Source organism: Ambystoma mexicanum, chromosome 1p (genome assembly GCF_040938575.1).
Source record: "Ambystoma mexicanum isolate Mex_15411 chromosome 1p, UKY_AmexF1_1, whole genome shotgun sequence".
NCBI classification, from domain to species: domain Eukaryota; kingdom Metazoa; phylum Chordata; class Amphibia; order Caudata; family Ambystomatidae; genus Ambystoma; species Ambystoma mexicanum.
In genome coordinates this window covers 1279371723-1279397798 of record NC_090921.1, presented here as the reverse complement: position 1 = coordinate 1279397798, position 26076 = coordinate 1279371723, and the positions used below count along the sequence as shown (strand labels likewise).

General features: G+C 43.5%; 1 protein-coding gene across 4 annotated transcripts in view; it reads right to left on the bottom strand.

Moving 5' to 3' along the window:
- Positions 1–286: 286 nt before the first annotated feature.
- The window catches only part of LOC138452892 (voltage-gated potassium channel KCNC1-like), a 1227882-nt gene continuing 1202092 nt past the window's right edge, over positions 287–26076 (bottom strand). For 2 of the 4 annotated variants that reach the window (XR_011260324.1, XM_069605239.1), the window contains one exon: positions 20669–21173. Coding sequence is in view for 2 of the 4 variants with exons in the window: in XM_069605241.1 (XP_069461342.1) it covers positions 19700–19764 (65 nt within the window). In the remaining 2 variants the exon portion in view is untranslated. Of the gene's footprint in view, positions 20256–20668; positions 21174–26076 lie in introns of those variants that run through there. The other 2 variants (XM_069605242.1, XM_069605241.1) reach the window with 2 other exon arrangements.

The following is a 26076-nucleotide window of genomic DNA, read 5'->3' as shown; positions in this document are numbered from 1 at the left end:
GAATTACCTTGACAGTATGTCAGACATGTTTTACATATTGCAGGCAACTTCATGAAGGTGGAGGGAAATGGTGTTAACATGTTCGCAGAAGTAACTTTGCAGACAATGAACTATTCTTACTTCGCCCTGTAAATAAGCAGGTGTCTTGCCCTTCACAGTCCTATCTTTTTCATATCACTCATTCATGTGTTACTCGATCCTGTGCATCACATTTCTGCCCTCCTTTCTTCGTTAAGGTGTGTTGTGCAGAAAGAAAAGACACAGGACCTCCGGTGAAACCCAAAGGTTTAAATTATAAAAGAAAAGTTTATTTCATGCTGTAACTCCCTGCATGTCAGATCATGCATACAGTGTTTCCTGCAATTCTAAACTTCCACATTTGTAATCAGATCACATTCATATATCAGGAAGAACAGGCCTTTCAGAAATAAACATTTTATAACAGCGGGACATAACAGAATTGTAACAAGAGGTGGGTAAATGAAACATATTCAGGAAGAAACGCGGGCCTCCTGCACCATCCCTACCAAAAGGAGAAAAAAAACAAAGAAAAAAACAGAGGAACAGGAGTTTGATCACACATTCATCTTTTTTGTAACTCAAATGATGTCCCTTCCAGTGAGGTAAAATGAATTGGCCTCCCAACGCTTGACACTGCAACCCTTTTGCATGAGGTAAGAATATGGGTTTGGAGATGGCCCCCATGTTTAGCACCATTGTTTGCAGGTGGACAGGGGCTGGCAATGTGTGCACACGTCAGCACACTACAATAGGAGCAGAGAGGTTGTGGCACACAGATCAGAGACTAGATTCGGCTTAATGCTTCGCATCCTCTTCTGAGATCAGGGTGATACTAGGTGGGCAGCCAGAGAGCTCTACTAAAACATGCCTCAATTCGAAACTGAAGGAAAACTAGAACAGTGCTGAAAACGGAAGCAGGCTAGGACAGAGCCAGAACCTATCTACGCAGGCCATAACAGAATCCAAGACAAGATACAAGAGAGCCAGGAGTGATGCCACATCAAAGCAGAGGGTTTTGTTCTGGTTCTGTTCAAGTTCTAATCTGCTCTAGCTTTTTAAGGTATGATCTGTACTGGTTATGACCAAGCTCAACAGGCTCTGGACTCAAGCAGTGCCAAAATGGAAAAGAAACTGAACTCATCTTTACCCCCTTCTCAATGAAGAAAAAAGGGTAGAATGCGTTTAGTAGTAAAAACACATGCTCTTCTCATACATCCGAGGTCTACAACCTTGAAGTCGCCCAATGTTTTGGACCTTGATTCCCAAGATACCTCACCATTGACTATGCTGGCTAGGGCTGAGGGGAGTAGTAGTGAATAACATCTGGAGTGCTAAAGGTTGTAGATCCCTGACACAGTTTCTCTTTGCCACCCCTCTGTTTCTCAACCCCTTGTTTATCAAATGATACTTTACTGAAGTTGGCATTTTTCCTGTTCCAAGAAGAGCATCCTTAGCAATAGAGGGGAACGCTACCCTAAGGAACTCCTGCATTGATGTATTTCTGATTCTGGAAACCTGCTCTGCGCCTGAAGCATTGAAACTGCCATATGCTCCTTGAAAGAAGAACGGCAGATTATTGACAGAGGCTTCTACCTCCTTTCTCTGTGTGTTTGGAGTGGGACAGTCCATTGTTTTCTTGCCTAGCTTACGTTTGGTAGACTTCTTTATTGGAACATTCCCACAAAACAACTTTTGTTCCTGTCCACCAACCTTTCGGTTTGTGAGGCTAATCTCAATATACCATACCAAGGTAGAGGGTTAAGCTGAAGACAAACACAGTGTTAAGCAGAAAGGGGTTATGCGCAATGCTGAATGGATAATGGGAGTTCCAGTTTGGAGTGTCTTCAGTAACTATTGGGCATGTCTGTCTTTATGATTTTGGGGGAAGAGAGGTGAAAGGGGGCAAAAGAATGAGTAGGATGGGTGAGGGAACATAGAGCCAGATTCCATATAGAGGACGAAAGGCCTGAGAAGACAAGGATGGGATCTAAAAGCTGTTTCCATTCTTCAGAGTATGAGTTTGGCCATAGTGCCAGGGAAGTGGAAAGATGGCTTCACCAGGGAGAAGCAGTTTTCAGGGAAGGAAATACAGAGCCTCACAGAGGATTACAGAAGGGGGTTCGTGTGGGGATGATTGCAGGGGCAGCTGTTACTTCATCAGTGGGTCTCGGCATTGCACATTTCTAGTAGTCAAGAAGAAGCTTAAATGGTAGGAATTGAAGGAAGATGTGATGGCATCCACAGAGGTGGAGATAAGGTAGGTAAAATGATTTTTTCACCATCTTCATTAATGGACCTGAGGGTTGAAAGTCCCAATATTTAGGGGTCGTCTAGGGAGGACTGCCTAGGATGGAGCACATGCTACTTGATGCACTCTGCTGTTCTTTGGGATGTTGATCCGTCAGGTTGGGTAGGTCAGGGAAGCTTCAGATCTTAATAAGGTTTCAGAACTTCTCCTGACAAATGGCCTGCAGCTGAGCACCCTTTCTAGTGATTCCAATAGGACTCACAGAAGAGCCTGCCCAAGACGTAATGTGACGACAGATAAGGATGCATGTGTTAACCTCAGGAAAAGATTCATTGTGAAATACCAGCTGAAAAGAGGCTGGTGGCAGATCGCAGACAAGAGCCTCAATGAGTTGGGAGATAGTCTCTTAGCTTGTTCAATAGGACCTCACCACTGTGAGGGCAATGAGGGGCTGGAACAAACTGTGTACAGCGTGCCCTGTGGCAGACTTCTAGGTGTATATATCTGCAAGTTTGCAAGTACTTGTCTCTTTCATGTATTTGTTATCGCTTGACTGGGAGTTCTTTTGCTACACCAAAGCACCGATTTCTCCATAAGGGATCTATCCAAAGCACCCTTGGAATACCCTTTGGACCCCTCATGCATTGGCTAAGTCTGTTCATCAGCTGAAAGAAGTGACTAGTTTAGGGGGGGTCGGATATGTGAGTTACTCTAATTTAGCAGATGAGTGGACAATTCAAATGGAAGGTACCAAGAGAAGGCTTGTGCAGGAGCTATGCGCGCACATACACACACACACACACACACACACACCCAGAGTTCGATATCACAGAGAGTGGTCTGTGTAGAGGGGCCTCTCATACACTACGAATACTGATCAATATCACATAGAATGTAGATCTCAGTGGTTAATGGCAAATTTAAAAAAAATAGATACTTTTATAGTAACGCTTTACTTTCAACCTAGAGCATCATTCTATTGGTACCATATTGCACAACCAGGTTGTTACTCCAGAGAGTCTCAGTGGTACTATAGGGGTTGTAACTTTCCTGATTACCTATGGGAGTTGTGAATCTTATTGTTACAACGTGTGCTGAAGGTCCCAATGTTACCTATGGGAACTTCCGAGTCTTGGGCCTTACCTAAGGGAGTAAAGAGCTTCAACATTATTTATAGGGGCTGTAAGCCACCATGGGGACTGTGAGAGTCTATTTATTTTGCAGGGCCTTTATTGCATTACTACCCATGGGGACCATGGTCTCAGCGTTATCAAAGGGAACTGTAATGCACAGTGTTACACACCTGTGCTGTGACTTTGTGTTACCTTTAGAGGTTGTGAGTTTCATTGTTACCTACGGTGGTGTGAGTCTTAGTATTATTATAAAATGAAATGGTTGCAAGTAAAGTCCTTGTTAACTATGGCAGTTGGAAGTCTTACATTTACCTGTGCCAGATGTGATTCTCAGTGATACTTGCAGAAGCACTGACACTGAGTTCTATTGTTACCTATGGTGCTGAGTTTCAATATTATAAAGTGGGCAGCAAACATCAGCGTTACCTATTGGAGCTGTACGTGTTACCTCAGGGCGCGCACAGACTTGGTGTTACCAATGAGGGCTATTAGTCACGCTGTTAACTATGGGGACTGTGAGTCTCAATGCAATCTATGGGGAATGTTAATGTAACTGCAAGCTATGTGGCCTGGGCGTCTGCTTTCCACTTACGGGGGCTGCACGTTTTAGGATTGTCTGTGAAAGCTGTGATATACATTTCTTCCTACAGCAGGTGTCCGTCTCAGTAATGCCAGTAAACTGTGAGACTTAGCATTACCTATGGGAAATGTACACTTCAATGTGGCATGTGATGGCTGTGGATCTGTGTTACCTATGAAGGCGCCAAGCCTTATTGTTACTTAAGAGTGCTGCTGAGGCTACATTTGATATGAGTGTAAGTCTCCTTGCTATCTATGGCGGCTGTGTGTTTCATTCTTATCGATGAGAGCAGGGAGTCTCGCTGTTACCTTTAACTCTCTGAGTTAAAAGTCACCTTATGGCTATTGCCTGAACTATTACACTGAGAGCATCTAAATAACTGTCTCTTAGAGTTCGGTTAAGCGATAGCTGTATGGTCGATGTCTATTTAGTGCACGTCTTCTATTTAACATCTGAGTTGGAGAATATGACACGGTGAGAATGTTCCTGCTTGGGGAACTCTATGTGGTTTGTTTAGGGTATGTCCTGAGAGGGGTCCAGGAACAGCGCAATGGGATCAAGCACCAAGTTTGTTTTGTTCAGCTGACATAGGGAAACTAAGACAGAGAACTGAAAGATGTTTTCATTGTATCTCGCCGCCTTTGAAATACATATGTGCAGAGTACCTGCACTCATGCTTGCTGGTTGTATAGCTCTCTAAACTGTGTATACAGAGTAAAGCTCTGTTGCTTCACAAAGTAAAAGACTGCTGGAAAGGGTGGATTCAGTCATAATGTCCTGAATATATCTTAAATTGTCTAGTCCCTTGCAGGTGAGTCTGACCACATCTATGCATTGGGACGCAACTGAATTGCTTGATAGGTGGGCGCTCTGTGTTGGATTAACCTCCTTGCTTTTGGAAGGAATTGTGGGTCTCTGTACCTGACCAAACCTGGCTCTCTTGAAAGAAGCGTGTTTCTGTATCAGACCCCTTATCTTGAGCTAGCCATGTTTCAGTGCTGATCCTTGTGTTGTTCTCTTTGGAGAGGTTTGTGTTAATGTGCAGCCCTGGCCTTCTTGAGACAGTTGTGTTTGTGTTGCTTTCCAATCTTAACTGTCTACACAGGCAAGTGTTTTGTATCTGACCATGCCTAACGTATTGGTCAAAGAGTGTGCCTTTCTGAAATTGTCCTCTATCTGTGTGGTGACCTGGATGTCTCATTACAGAGTTAGTGTGTCCCACCACATCTGGATGCCTCAGACTAAAGGTGTGTGTGGTGTTCTATTTGCAGACATGACTGTCTTGGCAGAGTCTCTATGGTGCCTTGAAAAAAACAGATGTGCATTGTAACATTTTAAAGTGACCCGACACTAACACCTGTCTATAAAACCTCAGAGGAGAGGATTGTGAGACATATGTTTGTTTCCTCTCGTACCCTGTTGCAGTGGAAGAAAAGCTGGTTTGGTTCATCACATCTACATTTATAGGCAAATATGAGTAGTGCTGCAGTATGAGGGCGTTTAACCCTTTCATGGGAATTTGTATTTTAAAAACACAACCAAGTACATAATGCTTTACCATGCTTTTATGTTCTGGGTCAAATGCTGAAACTCAATTGGGCGTACTGCATCTGGACTTCATCTAAGAAGATCCTTGCCAGATGTGAACCTTCTGACAGGGAAGGCAGTAGACTGGGAATCTTGCAAAATAAATGGTTTCCCAATGCCCAGACTGTGTGTGATAGCATCCTGATTTATTAGTATACAATGCTTAGACATGGCAGACAAGTACATTAATATGCATGGCTAACTGATTGGAGCAGTCTACTATTTCTTTTGTCAAGATCGTATGAGAGATGCATCAATTCCTGCGGTTGAATGTCTGAGGGCAGAAAAAGCTCACTGACTACATGAATGTATATATGAATAAAAGAGAGCTAACGCGACACACCGATGCTTGGACGGTAGGCATAGCTATTTGTTTAATATTCATGCCTTCACATGCACTGAGTGAAGACTACTTTAGTGTATGTATAGACAATGTTGCTCTCTGTATGTAAATGCATACGTGTGTGGGGGGAGGTGTAGAAATGAACATGTCCAGCTAACTTTGCTCTATGGAATACAGCTTGCAGTAGTGTATTCAGCCAAGACCATGTTATCAACGCCTTAACAGACTACACTGAAAACTACTTTTGTTAGGACAACTCTCATCCAGGTGAACTAGGAATATACATTCATGAGAAATAAGCAGATATTAAATCCTTTTTAAAAAATACCTCTGGTGCAACTGGTTTAGGGCCTGCTCCTCTGCTCCGTTTCTGTTTGGAAAAGTCTCCCAAGAAGATTCATGAGTTGATCAGGTTGGTATGTTTAGCTGATTCTAAGAAGCTTTTTAAGCAATACCCAAATTGCTTTTGAACTAGTACATTAAAAATATTGCGTGGGCAGAAAACTTTTATTCTTTTTTGAAAAACGAGTTCACTCAAGCTATTGTATAATTGTAAGTACATTATTCAAACCTTGGTGCTACCGAGGCTGGGTTATGGCAAGTGGCCTCAATCTTCACTTGCTTGTCTGTGGGTGATGTTGGACTCTGTGGCCGGAAAGGTCTGTTGGGGCTGGAAGCTTCGATTTATTACACCAAAGCTAAGTAATCACATTCAGTTTTAAGTGCATTGTTAAACCCGTATTGCTATACACTAGTCAACATCTCCTTACCAGGCACACAATCTCAAACTCTCAGAGTGAAGGGATCTGGGGGGTGAAAGGATTCACATAGCAAAGGTAAGAGTGTAAAAAACAAAAAAAGCATAACATGTTGATTATCTGGAAACGCAGTTACCATAAGGAACCAATTCCCAGAAGCAGAGTTGAGGGCAACTCCAACCTACCTAGCTTCAGAAAATAAACTTGGCTATTTACATCTCTAGAATCTTAGATGTGCTTATCTGTTAAATCGTTGAATTATGTTCAGTGCAGTAAACTGTATTGCAAGTTGTTTTTTATGTGTACTTGTAGAGTGATCCAAAGAACCTATTATCTTGTTTGTGACTTAGACATTTTTTAAAATTAAAATAAATTAAGACACAACTAGGAAAGGACCCTAGAACTAGAAATGCTACAAACCGTTCACTATCGTTTTTTCCTGATAACTCCATTAAGAATACCCTACATGAAAAGCTGACAGGACCCACCTGCACCCAGGACAGAGTTAAGCTAAGTCAGGTAATGCTCACTTTCTATTTCCTAAAGGTGAGTACACCACATTGTAACATCTGGCCATTTCTATTCCCACAGAAAATGTGGCATCATTCAAAGATGGAGTCCCAGGGAGGTTTGCTAACTCCCTGCTCTCAAAGGACATTTGGGTTGAAGGACAATTAAGAGATTGCAGCAATGGGCATTTACACTGGAATTTGCCTCCTTTATCATGCGTTTAACCAACAGGCTGCAACATTGGGGAATCGTACAAGGAAGCATGTGAGAACCATCACACATTGGGTTTGTAGCACAAACAGCACAAGGAAAGAATCAGGGAAACCTCAACTCTGGAAGGCGAATATTGCAGCTGGCAGTTGATGGCAGGAGGCTCTCCCTGACCCTCTACAAAACGTACATTGCATGACAAAGAATATTCAATAGGTGGGTGCCAATGGATCCCATGGAAAGCCCCTCCCATTTATGTCACCACTTTCTCGACAACAGAGACAGTTGTGGGGCTACAGAGTTAACAGTAAAGAGTCTCAATGTGAGACGAAGAGAATGCAGTACCCGTCTGAACTGCTCGGACGCAAAACCTTTTTCCAACATATGAGTGTGAAACAGTGGGCCTGTGCAAAATCAACAAGGCTCTTGGGCTACAGTGCATTGCTGTTATATAATTTACAAATCCGTCTCCTGGCATTTGCCCAAAGGGCAACAGACCTTGGTATAAGGGTACCTAGAAGCACATTTTGCACAAAACATATTTGCTGCAATAGTCCGAGTGAGCAGGAGTGGCAAAACAACTGCTTAGCTGAAGCCCAACGATAGGTGAAATCATTGACCTTTGTGTCCCCCCCCCTATATAAAACGTTCAAAGTCTCCTTCAATGGGAAACAATTAATCACTATGCTCCTCTTGTGGATTCCTGGAGGCAAGACCAATTCATCTCCATGGACTGGCAATGGGACATAAGACTTGATATCTATTAATGTTCATTGGTGGGTGGGGGCCTAGGCTTGATATACTTAGGAATGCATTATAACTATATGTCCGTGATCTCTGTCTTGATATTTAGTGGCAGGAATGGCTGGCTCTTGGATACATTCCTTAAAATCCAATGAAAGGCATGACTGGATCAGGGTTTCATGTCTTGATAGCAAATAGAAGGCATGACTGGATACATAGGTGCAAGTCTTAATACAAAAGCATTACTGCATTTGGGATATGCGAAAAAGCCAAAGAAAGACATAACTTCATATTCTTTGAACAATGCTTTGTTTTTACCATAATAGAATATTGTTAACCCATTGGTCCTATTGAGGGTATCTGTCTCATGGTCTAATATGGATAATCTTTGGGAAGCATGGCTGCATCAGCCTTGTCTTGCTATGCCATACATACCCGAGTGGTTGTACATGTCTTTCTATGCAAATATGTGGATGGATTGGTAAACACAAGTTGATATTAGAAGCCATGACTACATAAGGGTGTGGGTTTTGATATCTCCTGAAATGCATCACTCGATATGGCATACATTGCTTCAGAAATATACAAAGAGGTACATGGATTGAAGGTACATATCTTGATATAAGAAGAGTTCAGCTAATCAGAGGAACTTGTCTTAATATTCATTGGAAGTTATGGATAGATTAGAGTATTTATCATGACATCATTTTGAAGAAACAAACGGATTAGGCCATTTGTCAAGATATCCACTGGAAGGTGTGACTAGATAGTGAACCCATTTCTTGATGTACAACGAAATCCATGGCTGGGTTTGGAATACTAATATAGAGTGGCTGGTTGAATTAGGGATACATTCTTTGATAGATACATATTGGGTACATTTCATGATATATGAAGACATAACTGTATCCCAGTATTTATTGGGATTCTATTGAAGGTATGACAGGAACATGGGTAGATCTTTATATCAATTGAATATCATGAATGGATCAGGCTAAATGTCTGGATATGTAAAGGCATAGCAGGATTGTGTGCATGTTTGTTGCTATGTATCAAGGCTGAATGAGGTGAAAGTGTTTGCTTTCCAAGAGCAGGCAATAACCTGATGGAGCTTAAAAGGTAGATCTCTATGACCAGGAGCAACTTGACTGAGAAAGGGATTACTTACTTTGATCTCAAATGTCATAAATTGGCCAAATGAGAGAGAGCTACAGAATTTGATCTTCATTGGCATATATTGCAGCTCTGTGTGAAAGGTATAGAGGCCTTGAGCTGCACTGCCAGGCACTGTGTTGAACGAGAAAGGGGTACAGCTTTACATCCATTTTATCTGGCATTTTGATAGATAGAATGGATGATCACACGCTATAATCCCCACTGGCAGGCACAGGTAATGGTGGGAAAGGTTTGGCAAGGGTCTTCCTTATGAGAAGTGGGATTGGGCATAGAAGGTACACACTTTGATCTTTATTGGTAGGCATTGGGTTGAAACAAAATGTTTGACATGCTTTGATCTTCATTGACAGGCATTGAGATAGGATGTATAGGGCAATGTCACCTCTCACGGTGGACAGTGAGGCAAAAGGCAGAGATGTTGGGGCAGGCCACAGTTGCATTTGCTAGGCACTTGCAACTGCAAACAATGCAGAAGGGCTGAAATGTTAGTCGACCTGTGTGTACTTTGCGACTAAAGTAGAAGTTCAGTTTGTTTCTCCTTTTACCTTACTCTAGGATTAATTGAGTGGTTCAGGTCTTGGTTCCGGTCCCATGCTCCTGGGCTGCTCAATGGTATAACAGACCAGGCCTATATTTTTCAGGAAAAGGTTTTTGGCATATAAACAATATGTTTCAGCCATGTTACAACAGACGAAAATTGTCCCATCTAGCCAGGCATGGAGAGGATCTTCATTTCTGCTGGGCAGTCCGGGAATCCTTACCAATGGAGAGCAAAGGGCCTAAACCAGGTTACTTGCGAATATGGTAGTATTACCTCTACAATTGGCATCTAGGCAGTTGCAGTGCCCACTACAGCGCACTGGGATTGAAAATAAAAAGTCAAAGGCAAGCTTCATAAGCTTTATTTGCAGCATGTGTATGTGTAAATGTGTGTGTATATAGGTGTGTTTGAACACACACACACACACACATACACACACGCATCCCAAATCAGTGAAAATACATTTCCTCCAAACAATAGTGGGCTACTATAACAATGAATTGTCAAACATTATCACCGTTCCCAGACAATTTGCATAAAGAGAATATGGGCAGTGGGCAAGGTAGTATGAATGTCAGTCTTAGCGATGCACATAGGCATTGCCACCCTGAGGGACATGCCTTTTGTGAAATGCTACACTCAACAGTGAGAATGATTGTCATACTATACTGCCCGCTTATGTATAGTGATATACACACACACATACACACACACAGATATACGCACACATTTCATTGTGAAACGATGACAGTAAGAATACAATGGAAAACGGTCGGAATTTCCCTTTGTTCGCATTTTCACTCAGAATGAATGTTTTTTCAATAAAGAGGGGGAAGGACTGAACCACACAAGCATGCTGAACACAGGAAACCCCATCACAAAGGACAAAAAGATTCCAAAATGCATAATTATCTCAGAGTAAAAGTTTCTATGAAAGAGACAAAGGTTAAGTGTTGTCCAGCGTGCACATTTCAAGGAGGTTTTTTTTAGGGTACCCCCATGGTTTTGCTCAGCATGCAGAAGGAGGATCTTGGGACTTTATTTTACAAATCATTGAAGTTCCATGTTGAGATGGGATTTGAATAATGGTATCCAGCAGACATGCACAGCTATATCCAGAGAGACCCACACAGGGGACCTCGGGGAGAGTATGGGCTCCTTTGTAGGAAGAACCATCCCTTACGACAAATTGAAGGAAATGGTTCAAGAACATAAGATCTTGATTTACCTGCTTCGAGAGAGGGGGCAGTGGCCAGGACCGGTAAACAAACTTTCAAGATTCTTAATCCGCAACAGAAGCCATTTTGAAACAGGAGAAATGTGCCCAATCAGCAGCACATAATCTGGTTTAGTTTACAAAGGGACACTGGGAACTGTGTGGCACTTGTATGTCAAACCGCAGGATGTGTTTCACCTATGGGATTCCCATTACTACCACAAAATATGAAGCATGGCTGAAAATTCCAATACTGCATAGGATTTTCAGTGGAAATACTAACAGGCACTTCATGTGTCTTATTCTTAAGAATAACATGAGTAGTTTATATAGTGCCAAATCAATGTTGGAAAGGTTGAGAGGATATACTTACTATCAATACATTGACAAAGCTTTTTCAACAAGTTTTGATGGAAGACCTTTGAGGGGGTCACTTGCTTCAATGGTGAACTGGCATACTAGAAACTTGTGAGATATCCATACAAGTCAGTGCCCATGAAAGATTCGTAGGATTAGTGCAGATTCAGTCAGATGCCAGGGCACATTGCATTACGGCCGACTCTATCCCCACCCTTACGGGCCTTTTAGAAATGGTCTGCAGTCGGACACTCTACTGCTTTCTTGAAATACCTATCCACCACTAGGACCTGGTGGTTAAATGATTCTTATAGGGTAGAAACAGACAGAGTTTCGAGATGTATACCTTCAAATCAAGTTAGGATTGCCAGTGTCTATCTGATGCCCCTTCCAATGGCAGAGCAGACCATGACATTGTGTTCAAAATGATTTCCAGGAAAACGTGCTCAAACTGCCTGGGACATCAAGCCCTGCTCACAACAAGCTCTCTGCCTCATTCTAGACACCATGGCTGTCCCCAGGTCTGTGGATATAGCCTGTGCATGTTTGTGACACACCTCTTACTATTTCTCCTGGCATCCAAGAGGAAGCACATATGCCTGGCCCCTTATCCATGATAGGTTTAATGGATCTCAGTAGATGCAACTGCCTGATCCATTCCCCCTCATACTAGCTGCCGTAGCTTGCAATCTTTGAGGTGGGTGGCCATTCTGGACATGGGCTGTCTAGGCGAATGTCAAGCTCTTGGGTAGACTGAGGTGGTGTTACAGGGATAGAGGAAAAGAGGGATGGAAACATCAATGAGAACTGTTCTGCTTGTGTACATTTGTTCATGGATACACTGTACACAGACAACACCACATTTCCACTCTGAGGTCACTGGCCCCCCTGGCTACTTTGCACCATTTGGAGGTTGCCCCCTCAACACTTTCTTGCATCTCACTCATGCCATGTCTATGAGTCAGGTATATGTATGGGATGGGTATGCCAGAGTCGGGTATATGTATGTGATGGGTCCACCAAAAGACTGAATGCTCAGTGTCCCCAAAGGCAAGGCAAGTAGCGCGTACTCTCATCTAAGAGAGTTCAGGCTCAACTGGAAGGGTGTAAGCATAGAGGAATGGGAGCGTTGGGAGGGAGAGAAAACAACACTTAACCAGTCTATCAAAATATTTCTAACTCTGTAATCGTGCCAAAGAGAGATAGATAAAGAGAGACAGAGAGCAAGTGAAAACAAAGAGAGAAAGCAAAGTAGACAGTCAATATGACTGATGATGCATTCCATTCTATTACCCACTCCTAAAAAACAACACCCATGCCCCCTCGATTTCAGGACTGAGCTCTAGGGGTTTGGTTCACTGGTGGGTTTAGGGTGGAGCAGATACTAACTCAGCACACTGAGTGCATTTTGACCTCATGGAAACCTGCAGGCATTTTGGGGCTTCCACCTCAACATGCCCGAGTGATACATTAGCCTTTAGGTAAGTCTGGATTTTTCACAACAGACCACCTAGTCTGTAAGGCCTGCAGGGATGGGACACAGTCAGACATATTACATGTCATTGTCTATTGAAATCACTACTGACCCTTTAAAGGTGCTTGCCTGTCCAGGAAATCGGAATTCTTGACCTACATTTCAATCCCGGTCCTGCGCTCGTTTGTCTTGCACGATTAGAATGTGCCAGTGCGTGAAGCGCTCATTTCCCCACCTGGCAGGGCCACTCCAGTCGCATGTCAGGCACCCTGCTCCCTAGAGTTTGCAGCATAACCAACTACAATAGAGCCATGATGAGGCTGGCATCAGCCGGTGTTCCTCAATGACCAAGAGGTTGTTCTCAGTGACCAAATGTGTCTATTACAGGGGAAGTGGGTGGGGTGCCATAGATTTGCATAGGAAGAGTTGCATACAGGAATTGCTTTGAACTTCCCTTTGGTAAAAGACTACCGTGGGTGCATAACAGGCTTCGGTTGAAGTGGCTGAACTCATGAAATGGCTTTACTTTTGCACACCCTTCCTTATTCCCCTTCAATACTCAGCCCCACCAGCACACCCCAAATCAAAACTCAAGAGAGCAGATCCATAGTCCTAGCATCAGAGAAATCCAGTTAGCTAAAGAGCTGCAATCTTTTCTAGTACTGAGGAAAAATGGCAAAAAGAAAGTGTGCAAAAGCTGGACACAAACATTGTACACCATTGGACAATTATTGTGGTGAGAGTTGCTGTTGTAAGTTCAGTTTCCTGATCATTTACCAAACCTTTGAGCAAAGACAGCTATGTGGCATCCATCAAGTGAAGTTTGTCTCTGTTGTGATGTCTAGGCCATTGCAATTGGATACACGTATTAAATGCAAACCAAATGGGTTATTTATATGCCTTTGTGGGCAAGGAGTAGGACAAGTGCTGGGCTACGTAAGAAGAATTTATTGTGAACGAACCAGAAAACTACTGTTATAGAAGGGTGCGTTGGGAATCAGAAGGAAGGGAAATCAACGTACCGACAGGGTGAAGATTGTGGAGTCTTTATTTGGGGGAAATGTGTACAGCCTTTCAATTGGGGGGCTTCAAGCAAAAGAACTCAGTTATATTTCATAGAAAGGTCGTATATGACCTAATTTGTTTTGCTTGACCGTCAAGATTAATTTGAGTCAATCTACGTTGTTCTGCTGCTCCACGGCAGTTGCCAAGGTTAATGGGAGTTTTTGGGGCATCCATTGGTGGCCTGCAGTGATCTAATGCTCGTGATAATAAGGGAAAATGAAGACAGGATAACTGAAGGCGATGTATGGCAGCTGGGTGGGAAACGAGATGAGCAGATGGAGAAGACAGCAACAACATTAGAGGGCTGTTCATTTCCCCAATTCTTTAAAGGAGAGCTCCTCCGTTTTCGTACTTGAGGCCAGATTCCGCCAAGAGCCAGGGCTGTACTGTTAATTTAAGGACCTGCGTTTCAGGGATAACAGTGCAACTCCCTATCATAGACATTTTAAGATAGATTTGCGAGTGTGCGGCATGAAGAGATCTGTGCGTGTATGCGTGTATTCTGTGTGAGGGATCCAGTTGTGTGGGTTGCGTGTGTATGATGATGGTGTATTGTGTGCATGTTTTGCAGGGGAGTGAGGAGAGTCATGGAGAGCCATTCAAGGATGAAGGATTTCTGAGAATGTGAACGACTTGTGAGTTTCTGCTGGGTTTAAGGATCCTCTCCTGGTGTCTTGAAGGCTATTAGGAATTTGCCAAACCTTCATGATAAAGCAAGGTTAGTTGTAGCGGCGCAAAGAGGGGTTACTGGTCGGATGGTGAGGCCACAGGAATACATAATAAGGACACCTTAGGCTGCTAGACAGCCAGGCACTCTTAGGGGGTAGATGCTTAGTCAATTGTGATGAGGCAGCATCTGATGAGAATTAATTGTCCGTTTAAAAGTGGATGAATAAGGGCAGTTAAGTGGCGGTTAGCTATAGAGAGATCCATCAATTAGTAAGGGTAAAGTGGGGTGTACAAGAGATAGTTTCCAATTCTTGGATGGATTCCCTAAGAACATTTGCGGACAAACTATAGTCGTCCATGGCCAACCATGACGAAACCATGGATAAACCGGGGTTTGTCAAGGATCCTAAAATTGTGTTAAATAGGGCGTGTAAAAGAGCAGTCCTTATGCAGACTGCACCACTCTCTCGTAATACTGAGGTGCAAACAAAGACACTTTCCTCATCTTAATTCAGATATTGAAGCTCAAAGGGGTCCTGTAACTGTGGTGGTTCCTATGTGGCTGTTTACCCTGATCTATCGTTGTCATCTCCACCTTTTTGATAGGCCAACAAGACTATTAGGTCAGTGTATGGCTGTCAGGCATAAGCTTACATCTGACTGACTTCCGCCCCAACACAGTGACTTATCAGGAAAATCGCCAAATGTTCCTGCCAGGCTAGTCTACTGCTGACCACATATACACAAACCTTATCCCTAAAACTCAGCACCAACTCTGCACTTCAGACTGTACTTCAAAGGGATATTCCTCAGCATCCCTACAACTCATGGAATAAAAACTACATTTGCACTGATGTAAAAAACAAACCCTACTGAATCTTTTCATCCCACAGCAAGTAAAACCACTTTACCAAGGCATTTAAGAAAACAGCACTGTCACTATGTTCGCTTTCAGTCAATACATCTTAAAAAATGTAATCTGAGCAGGCACTACAGTCTACCAAGCCAAATAAACTGGAGCCTGTAACCCCAGAGCAATAACTTACGAGAAATGCATCAAATGTGCATTGACCTACTTTGACATGATGTGGAAGCCCCTTAACTGAATGGAAGAGACAGGGATCAAGCACAAAATACAAAGCAACATATTATTTAAGTGTAACTGACAAGGGACAAGCAGGGAACAAGAGAAGGGAAATATAAAAGGACCATTAGTTGCAACTGACATGTTAGGAGCAGACAGAGCTGTGCATGTGTGCCGTGCAGTGTCGCTAGACTAATGTGAGTAACTGGCAACAAGCATACAAGACCCCAGTGGAGCGAGCCGCGGCAAAACATGTGCAGTGCAGTGTGAGTAAGTGCATCCGACAGGCCCTCCTGCGTGAAGCGGACGCAGCCCAGATGTCGCACGTGCCACACGTGATGCTGTGGATCTTATTAGAAGAGTGTTATGGAATAACACACTAGGGAACCGACCTGCAGTGCTGGGATGCTGAATGCCACATGATTTCGGCCTGCATTCTTCCTCTACACGTTCCTCGCCCATCTGATTCTTTCCGCCTATGGATTCACTTATAGGGAGATCAAATAGTGAATGCTCAAACTAAAGATCCTCATAACTGGAATGCATTATCACATAGATAATAAGATGGAGGTGGGAAACATTCGTCCATAGAATGATGAAGTCCAAGGGTACATCTCTCTTAAAAGAGAAGCTCATTCCAGAAAAAAAGGATTATGAATCAATAAAGTGCTGTCTCGTTTTGTGAATGGAAATCTAAATGGAGGGCTGTCCCGCATTTTGAAATGCAGCACTTTTAAAGGGCGGTCTCACTCTTTAAAAATGAAGCGCACTCAGTGAAAAGCAGCCTCATTCTTTGAAATAGGACTATATTAAATGGCAGTAGTTCCCACTGAATAGAAGATTGCTAGTTCTATTGTAAGAGAATCTCGAACAAATGAAAACACTCTACTTCAAAGGCGTGCTGTCTTAATCTTTGTAAATGCATTCCTCTTAAGGCAAGGGTGTCGCAGTCGATGAAAGGGAATGCAAAGCCATGGAAGGCAACCTCTCACTGGAAGGCATCCCTTCTGAAGAGGACAGCTTTCTCACCATTTAGCAAACAGGCTCAACTCAAGGGATGGCCACCTTGTTCTTTGAAAGATAATGCCTCTAATTACCCAATTAAAGGGAAATCTACTCAGTAAAATACCATCTCACTTAAGAGACGGCTAGCTCACTAATTGGGATTGTATCCCTTTAAATGAAATTCTGTTTCACTCAATTAAATGGAAGTCCACTGAATAAAAGCACTATCACCTAATCGTAGGCCATGTCAATCCTTACAAGGTAATGTTTATCATGGCAATGTTATTGCCTGCATTTGTACAGTACCTATTTTCAATGGGATGGAGTCTTGTGGAATTGCACGCACATTTCACACAATATATAACCACCCCAATCAATGAAAGCTAGTTTCACACAATGGGAGAAAATGTCAGCAATGGAAAGTAGTTTGAAGAAAAAGAGGGCTGTCTCACCCTCTGCGGCAGAACTCCAATGAGTGGACATGTGCCTTACTCAGTGTATAAGGAATCAACTCAATGCATGGCTGTCTCACTCCCTCTGCGATAAATGCACATACTAAAAGTCTGCTTCGTTCAGTGACAATACATCTACATTATGGGAAGGTGACACCACTCAACGAACAGATGTTTCATGCATTAAAAGGGAAGCCCACTCTCCATGAAAGGCTGCCACTATTGAGTGCTACGAGAATCACCTAACACTGAGTGAAGCAGCCTTCTACCGAGTGTTATACCCTTTTATTGAGGTCAGCTAGCTTCAAATGAGGAGAATCACCTTACAATGGGGTAATTTTAAGGTGATTTTCCACAATCGAAAATAATTGACCTGAACTAAAGGGAACACTATACAGTAGAAGGTTGTCTCATTCACTGATGTGAATCCTTCTCCCTGGATGTCCCCCATCACTGCAATGCCATTTTACTAATTGATGGGAATCTTACAGAAGAGAAGACTTTGTATCTTACATATTGTAGGGTTGTCTCACAAGAATGCCACACAACGTCCTGCAAGGCAGTCTCACCACTGGAAGCCTGAATGGTTCAACTGACATTCATGGAGTCTTGGATCTCAGAATAATAATTATGTTCATAAAATATTTCCCCTAATGGCTTATCTCTTACAACAAATGAAATCTAGGAACAATGTTTTAATTAAACAGCTGTTGAGGACTTCTACACCATTACTTTGGTAGAGACCGTATGCTGCAGGGCTGAGAAAAGCTTCCCAAAACTGACACAAGCGTCTGGTTACAGGATCCCTCTGGTTTACATTGCATAGACATGTTCTGCCTTGTTAGAGACGTTCGATTATTTTATGACAGACTCGCACTTACGAAAGGCCTGCAAGGATTCAGCAGAGCTACATGATTCTGCACTTATCCTGCCAGCATTTTAGGAATGCTAGCCTCTTGGAATATTTTCAATTTCCTTACAAGCCAATGCACCAGTGATGGAATTGAAATATCTTTGGGGGATTTGTGGGTGAAGTAGCAGGTGAGGAAGGAGGGAATGGGAAACCCGCCAAAGGGGCTAGCACCTACTGAACAAGTGACTAATAAGGTAGATGGGTCAAGTTTAAATTCAGAAACATTGGTCATAGTGTGGTGTTGTGATATTGGTTTGAATTTATTTTAATATTTGTGTTGTGTTATTAGGCCTGTGAGTGAGATTTTAAGACAGCAACACTGATTGAACCCATAGTCTTCAGGTTCCTCTATCCACTAACCCCAGTAGGCACACCTTGAGCGAGGTAAACTATTTGTGCTCCTTACTTTTATGGGTTATCGCCTTTTCTGCTTGACCCTGACATAGACAGATGCCAACAGTGCAGAGGGGTTGCTCTTCGAAGGAGTCTCTATTCCAGCTTGGCTGCTAGGCTGAGGTGACATATAGGAATGTTCTTTTATTTTTTTATAAGTCAATTTTTCATGTTCAAAAGTACAACCACTTCAATAGCTTGGCATATCACCCTAAAGGCCTAGTTCTGGGACCCCCAGAGTGGCACCCCTCCCCACCTGCCCCACAAAGAACAAAAAAGTAGATCTCCTTTCTTCACCATCTCCTCTTCCCCCACCAGCGAGCAAACCCAGCCCTTTGCACAGTTGTCCTTCAGCAACAGGAAAAACAAAAGACTAGCCTTCCAGTCTGAATGGTACCTTTTGGCCTTAAAGCATTCGTCCAATCCCAGGAGGTCCCTCTACACCTCCCTGCAATTAGAATGGCATTCTTGGAGTACTCCATATACCAGAGCATTGTCCTTCCAGTACTCCGCCCATGGCTGGCTACATTTATACATTGGTTTTGTCAGGTTTCTGTAGTCTGGAAGGAAAATATATTTTTTTTGCATATAACATTAAATATTTTTCTGTTACAGTATCACATGCAAACATGCTGGCTAGGAAAATGCAACCTTTAAATAGTATTTTGTTCTTTAACGTGTGTTACTTTTGTTACCAATCCCCTTACAGTTTTTCTGTTGCTCTTCTTATAGCTGCTAAAAAAACTCTGATGCGTCTTCGATCCTGGGCCAGACTTCCGCCCCCTCACCTACAGCTTCCCAACAGCAATGGAGTACAATGCAAGTTGTGGCTTTCAATTTCAAAGTTAAAAAACACCCAAAACAAAAAAAGAAACACTTTTGCTGTTTCCTGGAGTCTCTCTTGATCCTTCTTCTGTAGTGCGGGGGAGAGGGTACAATCTTCAAGTCCTTTTATATGGGGAAGTCTGTGGGTGGGAGGGTGTATGTTGTATTTCCTCTTTTGTTACAAGTTTTTCCAACAGGTATTTTAGTTTGGGAGTGTTTGGTTGTCCTTTTTTTCCCCACAAGCGTTGCACGTTTTGTTTTTCACATTTTCTCGAGGAGGGATTTTCTGTTTCTTTTTTTGTAGAAGCTTTTCTTTATTGTGATTGTTCTGTCGTTGCTGAGAGCAGACGAAGTGAGGGGTCGAGTTGAACTGGGGTTTAGGGTGAGGGAAGCTTTTATTTCACAGTGACGGCTTCCGCCTGCATATATCGGACAAGGACAGGGTTCTCCTTATAGTTTTCTGTGTGTGGAACAAGAGGAAAAAACAAAAGGAAACACAAAGAAAGGAGAAAAAGACAAAAAAGGAAAGAAAAGAGAGAAAAGGAGAGGTGGGCTCAGCCATTAGCTCTGTCACATTATGGGTCTTCCATGCACCATAAGACTTCAGATTCCTTCTGTTACTTCCCAGGGCTCAGCTTTAATATATACATTTAACGGGAACCGCTTCTTTTTTTTCCATTTTTCAAACAGTTTTTTTCTGTAAAGAACATGCATCCAGGCAAAAAAATGTAGTGTGTTATTGCTTGCAACAGGAATCCATGCACACGAGGGTTGATGATGAGGGGCGATGAGGAAGGCCCTCTCAGGCCCCAGGCAGCGTTGCTCTTTCCTTTGTCTATTTTTTGTTTTTCGTTTTAATTGCCTTTCCCCCCCTCTGCATCAGTCTTTTTTTTAGCAATATAGATCTATTAACGAGTTTTTGTTATGAGAAAAGATATGGCTCACAGAATCCTGAGTGTGTGGTGTTGGAAAAGACAGAGAGAGAGAGAGAGAGAGAGAGCAAGAGAGAGAAAAATAAGAAAACAAGTTGGGGAAAAAGTACAAGAGCAGTTTTTTAAAAGAAAAAAAGATAAAATGAGGCAGAAACACCAAAAAGGATTAAGAATGTACCACAATTCTTATGCTGGTCAGAGATACACCACCCCAAATGGAATTTTTAAGTCAATACTATTTTCTTTGCATGTCCTTTCTTTCCCAATCCTTTTGGCATCTTTTTTTTATAGTGGCATGAAAGGGTGGTTTAAAAGTTGCAGAAGGGAGCAGTATACACACACACACACACACATATATATATATATATATATATATATATATATATATATATATATATATATTGAAAAGAAAAATAAAGACGAAAGAGACACTTTTAAAAACTCCCAAGGCCCCCTGGAGTGCCTTACTTCCTCTCATTAGAGGAACATTGTCCAATCAGGTCTCTCTCTCTCCTCAGCTCTCTGGGGATTGGTGGATTCAGCAAGGCCCAAGGATGAGTGGAGATCTTTTCTTTCCATCAAAGTGCAAAATAGTTTTTCTTTTAAAGCCAAACGTGTTCTTGTTTTTTTTTTAAAATATGTCTGCATATAATTTTATGTATAATATATTTGTCAACCGCTTAAAAAGAGGATTGAACGGAGTAGCAGTGTCTGTGCTGGCACACCCTCCCCCGTGAGGGTCTGTAGGCCAGGCCTGGCCCTCACTCGCTCGCTCTGTCGGTGCCGGATCAGAAGAGTCCATGCTATAAGATGGGGGGGATGATGGGGGAACGCGAGCGTCTCACTGCACACGGAGACCCGAAGGGAGTGGTGAGAGGAGACAGATGCAGGACATTCCCGCCAGCTAGGCTGCTCAGGCTCCGAGACTTTTCACAACCTTCACATCGATGACATCAAACGAAAAGAAAAAACAAACACAAAAGTTGAATTATGAGCTGCACTTGATTGAAGTGTGGGGTTAGGGAAATGTCTCTCACAAACTCTCTCTCTCTCCCTCTCTATCACACACACTCTCTCTCTCAGAAGGGGTGGAATATGTCAAATGCTTTGAGACACAACGAGGTGAAACCGGCCTGGAATGGAAGCAATGAAAGAGGCAACAGCTGCACCAGCCGTACCTCTTTAGCACAGGTGGCTTAGGGATTCTGATGGGACAACACTGCACACTGCTCATTTTCCAGCCTTCTGAAAACACATATTCTTCTTGGTGTTAAGCTTTCCTTCTGGCCCCACTGCTAAGCGTTAACGTGCCTTTTGTAAGCCATTTTAAAGCCTGATATTGCATCTGCCACCTCCAGCACGGCAATACTAGGTCAATCTGCTGATCCCCTCTGTCTCCTGATCCCGGCTCTCTCATATGGGTATCCCGAGATTTACCTACCATGATTCTACTGGATGTGCAAAACTTTTGTTACACAAGGTGTCTCCTGCCCTACCAATCCACTGGTAAGTTTCCGTGTCTACATTTGCATGACTATGTTAGTACTTTGAGTCAGTGTTGGGTTTTGCACGTGAAAGCATATGTCAAGTTCTCTAATCAGCCTGACCATAGTGTCCATTTTTTGGAACGTGTTGATGGTCGTTCAGCACTTTTACATAAGAAATGTCTCTGCTTCTTCAGCTGCTGCTGCTACTACTGCAGGGCACTGCGGTCACCAGGTGCCTTGTGAAGAGAGCATGGAACAGCTGAATCGTAAACTCATACCTCATCTTTTTCAAACATCACTGTTAATCCCCTTTAGACACTTCTCTGGAATAAAGAGTTTCACCCATGGGATTATCTATAGAATGTTTGTGGTGCATTATAGTGTCACAGAAATAACAGGTAAACCTATTTCTGTGATATTTTCACAGATAATACTTCTTCATATGTGTGTTGTGCAGCCAATGCTGGATCCAATAATTGTAATTTCGAAATACACTCTTTGTTCGACCAAACAGATTTCTTTGAATGTCTACATTTTCACCATCTCCATTTCAAAAAGGGTATTCAAATGGATTGTGTCCTCCCACGGATTCCTCATCTTTGATATATAATCATAGGTCTGCTCTGAAACTGTTTTCATAGTAGCGGGCGCCATGTATCGTTGACTCGTGGCCCTCGATGGCCTCTGCCGTATCCTCGGCCATGACGTGGCGCACGTTGCCTCAGTTCTGTTATTCCGCATGCCCAGCACATTTCGGACAGTTCATCGCCTGGAGCGAAAATGTCCATTACGGACCCACATTGGATCTGCCCTTGACGTTTGGGAGTCGACCATAAAACTGATGACTGCGTTTCTTGTCAGTCGATGACAGTGAAGGTCTTGATGGAGAGGAAGGGGAAGCTTGTGGCAAATAGGCCCCTTTCTAAATCTCCTTTATTAACCGCTTCCAAAAGGGGGTCGTCCATCGAATACATTGAGATTTTCCCTGAGAAGAAACACTCTAAACATAAGGGCTCGCGATCAAGATCTCATCATTCGTCCACATTCCATAAAAAAATAGAAGAAATTGCGACATTGCTCGCGATCGTCTTTGACAGGTTCCTCACCTGACAAAAAGCAGATACGCTTTCCCAGCAAGTCGTTACCTCGAGCTGACTGGGAGAATTTTCGTCTCCAGATGCTGAATGTGTTTAAGCAGGCGACTCCAACTGCCCCTTCTGAAGTACCCAAGAAGGCTGCAGACCCCACTACATCTAGTAAGGTCTTCAGAGACCACTACTCGCATGCCAAAAAGCCCAGGCAGCAAGTCTCCTCTACTTCTGCCGAAGGAGGCTTCGGCTCCTCATTGAGTGAAGCCAAAACGTTCCTCCTTGACTACTTTGAAAGAGCAGACACCAGGTCCGTCAAGGTCTGTAAGGTCGGAAAACAGTATCCAGTGATTCCCTCAAATACAAAGCATTGAATGCAAAAGCATTGAATGCAAAAGCCTCGAAAAAATGTTTTTTGTAGGTAAAGGTTTTTTTTTATTGAAATGGGTTTTAAGGGGTAAAAAAACGGGATGGGGGGACCACCCATTAAAAAAAAAGAAAAATAAATGCATTTTTTCGATGCATTTTTTTCGAGGCTTTTGCATTCGATGCTTTGGATGTCGAGGCTATCACAAGGAACCGTTGAAAACCATTAACACTCCCGGTGCCTTCAACACCATCAATGTCCTCAAAATCTTTGAAGGATTCTTCGAAGTTATTCAATCATTTACCAAGACAAGACTTCTTCAGAACCATGGGGTGAATTTGTGAGGTACAGGAGGAAGAGGGAGATGTGTCTTTTGGCTTGGAGTACGGCACTCCTAATGTGCCTCAAGAATTAATATCAGAGGATTCCAAAATGCAAGATCTTGTGGACACTATGCGAGATGCTAGTGGCTTGGACACTTCGCCGTGAAACAGTCTCAAAATATCTGGGCTGGGGAATGCCAGAGGCAGTCTTGGAAAAGGTTGATCTCACAGATATCCTTGACAGAGGCTGTCGAAGGTAGCATGTGTTGCCATTTCATGCAGCATTAAGAACCAGGGTGTGTTACGTCCGGGGTCCCCCGGAATCCACATGCCTGTGTGCATACTTTCCTTTCACCCCGTCACCTGGCTGCTCCTTTCTGGCAGCATTGGCGGCTGTCACGGCGATGCACCACAGCATCCGTTCCCATGGTGATTCCATGAACGGTGCATCACATGGCGCATCATATGACTTCGCCCGCGACTCGGCCTCACAAGCTCCGCCTCGCGAGGGACGTTAAATTACAGCATCCTTCCTGCAATCGATGCTTCTATTTGTAGTGTTTACATCACCTTTACTGTATTAATTTATTCCTCTGGTACGACTACTGCTATGTTATTGGAATCCTTTGCCTTACGCCCTGTATCGTTGTGAACCGCTGTTGCCCAGTCGGACTGCTAATTGGACTCCCATTGCCTTACGTCTTTCGAAGTCTCTGGTCCTTACTGCTGCCTGACTCCCGGATTCCTCTGCCCTACGTTCTGCTTCTACAATACTTACTGTTGCCAACCTTGGGCTGTTTCACAGATTACCCCACCTCTTCCAGGTACCTGGTAAGCCCTACATTGTACCACGCCATTGTTTCTTAAGAACTCCCAAGTTCTTTGCCATTCTGTGGTTCACATACTCCTTGCTTCTTTGCGCATATCCACACTGTCATCTATTGCCAGTCTACTCTGCCCGGACATTCTATACCCAGCCATACTAGTCTCCAAGACTCCACGAAAGAGACATTTACTGCCACATACCACCTCGCTACATCACAACATCACGTGCACTCAGAACGCTCTGCAGACCTAGTGCACCAACCCGGATCTAGTGCGACACTCGTGTCGCCTGGGGTATCCTCCTGTACTAACATACCTGTTTGTTATTTTCTGCCCGCCGTTGTTGCTGGACTAACTAGCCAGTCAGAGACTCATCTCTATCCCTACAGTGGAAAGCTTGCCTACACTCTTTACCTTATCTAACTCTTTTCTCCTAGTATAAAGGGGGTCATTCTGTTGTTGGTTCTCCCTTAGGACCATACTCCTCCAAGCCTTGCCAAGTTAACCAAGGTACTACACAGGGAGGGTCAGGAGATAGAAAGTACCTTTCGCTGCCTGCCTTGTTTAACCTGTTGTTTACGTTCTTTACAGCCTGGGTTTTGGCGGTGTGCTTTTTCCCAGCTCTTTTATTTAATATACCCTTCTGTCTGTGCAATAGTTCCAGCAGAGGGGCGTATCATAGAAAAGAGTTCCCTCAAGTTGAGAACCCGGCTCACGGTTCACGTCCTAATGGATCTCTGTTCTTCACTGTTCCTTCCGGCAAACCTTGAGGTACGACTCCCAAAGCCCCGGCCAGTGATTTGGTGAGTAACAGGGTACCAGAGAAATGGTTAAAACCAGATACTACACAAACTGTTAACAAGTTTGGCAAGGAAATACAGATCTTCTATTAATCCAAGTGTTCTGTCTAAACATGCCACACCTGAGAGCTTAGTGGTTCAGGTAGCCACTACCAGACTATCCCCAGATAGGGATGATAAAAGGTTTTACGCTTTAGGAAAAAGGGTGTTCTCTGCAGGCAGCATGGGCATGAAGGCCATTAATGCTACTTGTGCTCTGTCCAAGTACACACTGTCCTTGTGGGATGTAATGGCTTTGGTAGCGGAGCATATCCCTGAAGGGGAGGAGAGAGAAAGGTTTCACAATCTGGTACAAGACGGTAAGGATGGCCGTCTCTCAAGTCTGGTTGCGCAGTTTAGACTTTTGGACATGCCATTTGATGGCTCCAGGCTCTTCGGTTCCAAGATTGACAAGAGCGAGAAATTACATGCATCCAAGGAGGCAGCTAAGTCACTGGGAGCAGTGATATGCCAGACTCAACAATTGCAGAGGTCTTCTTGCAGTTGAAGGGGCAGGCCCTTTTGTTGTTATTCCTCATTTGCAGGAGAAAGAGGCCAGTTTGCAGAGAGGGGACAAAGAAGGGCACCTTGTGGGCTGCGAGGACGAGGAGGTAAAGCTCCCCTCTCAGCCTCTGCTTCTTTGCCCTCTACCTCAGCAACAACCCCTTTAAGTCCTTGGTTCACAGGACTGTGGTGGGGGGCAGGCTCTCTCAGCATTTGGAGAGTTGGTGGTCCATAACCTCTGATGCTTGGGTACTGCAGACAGTGGCTCACGCCTACTGCCTCCCTTTCCTAAAAAGACCCCCAGGAGATTCTCATCCTGTTGGAGAAAGGTGTGATAGAGTCAGTACCTGTAGCAGAGAGGAAGGAAGGTTGGTAATCTCTTTATTTTTGTAATCCCCAAGAAGGAC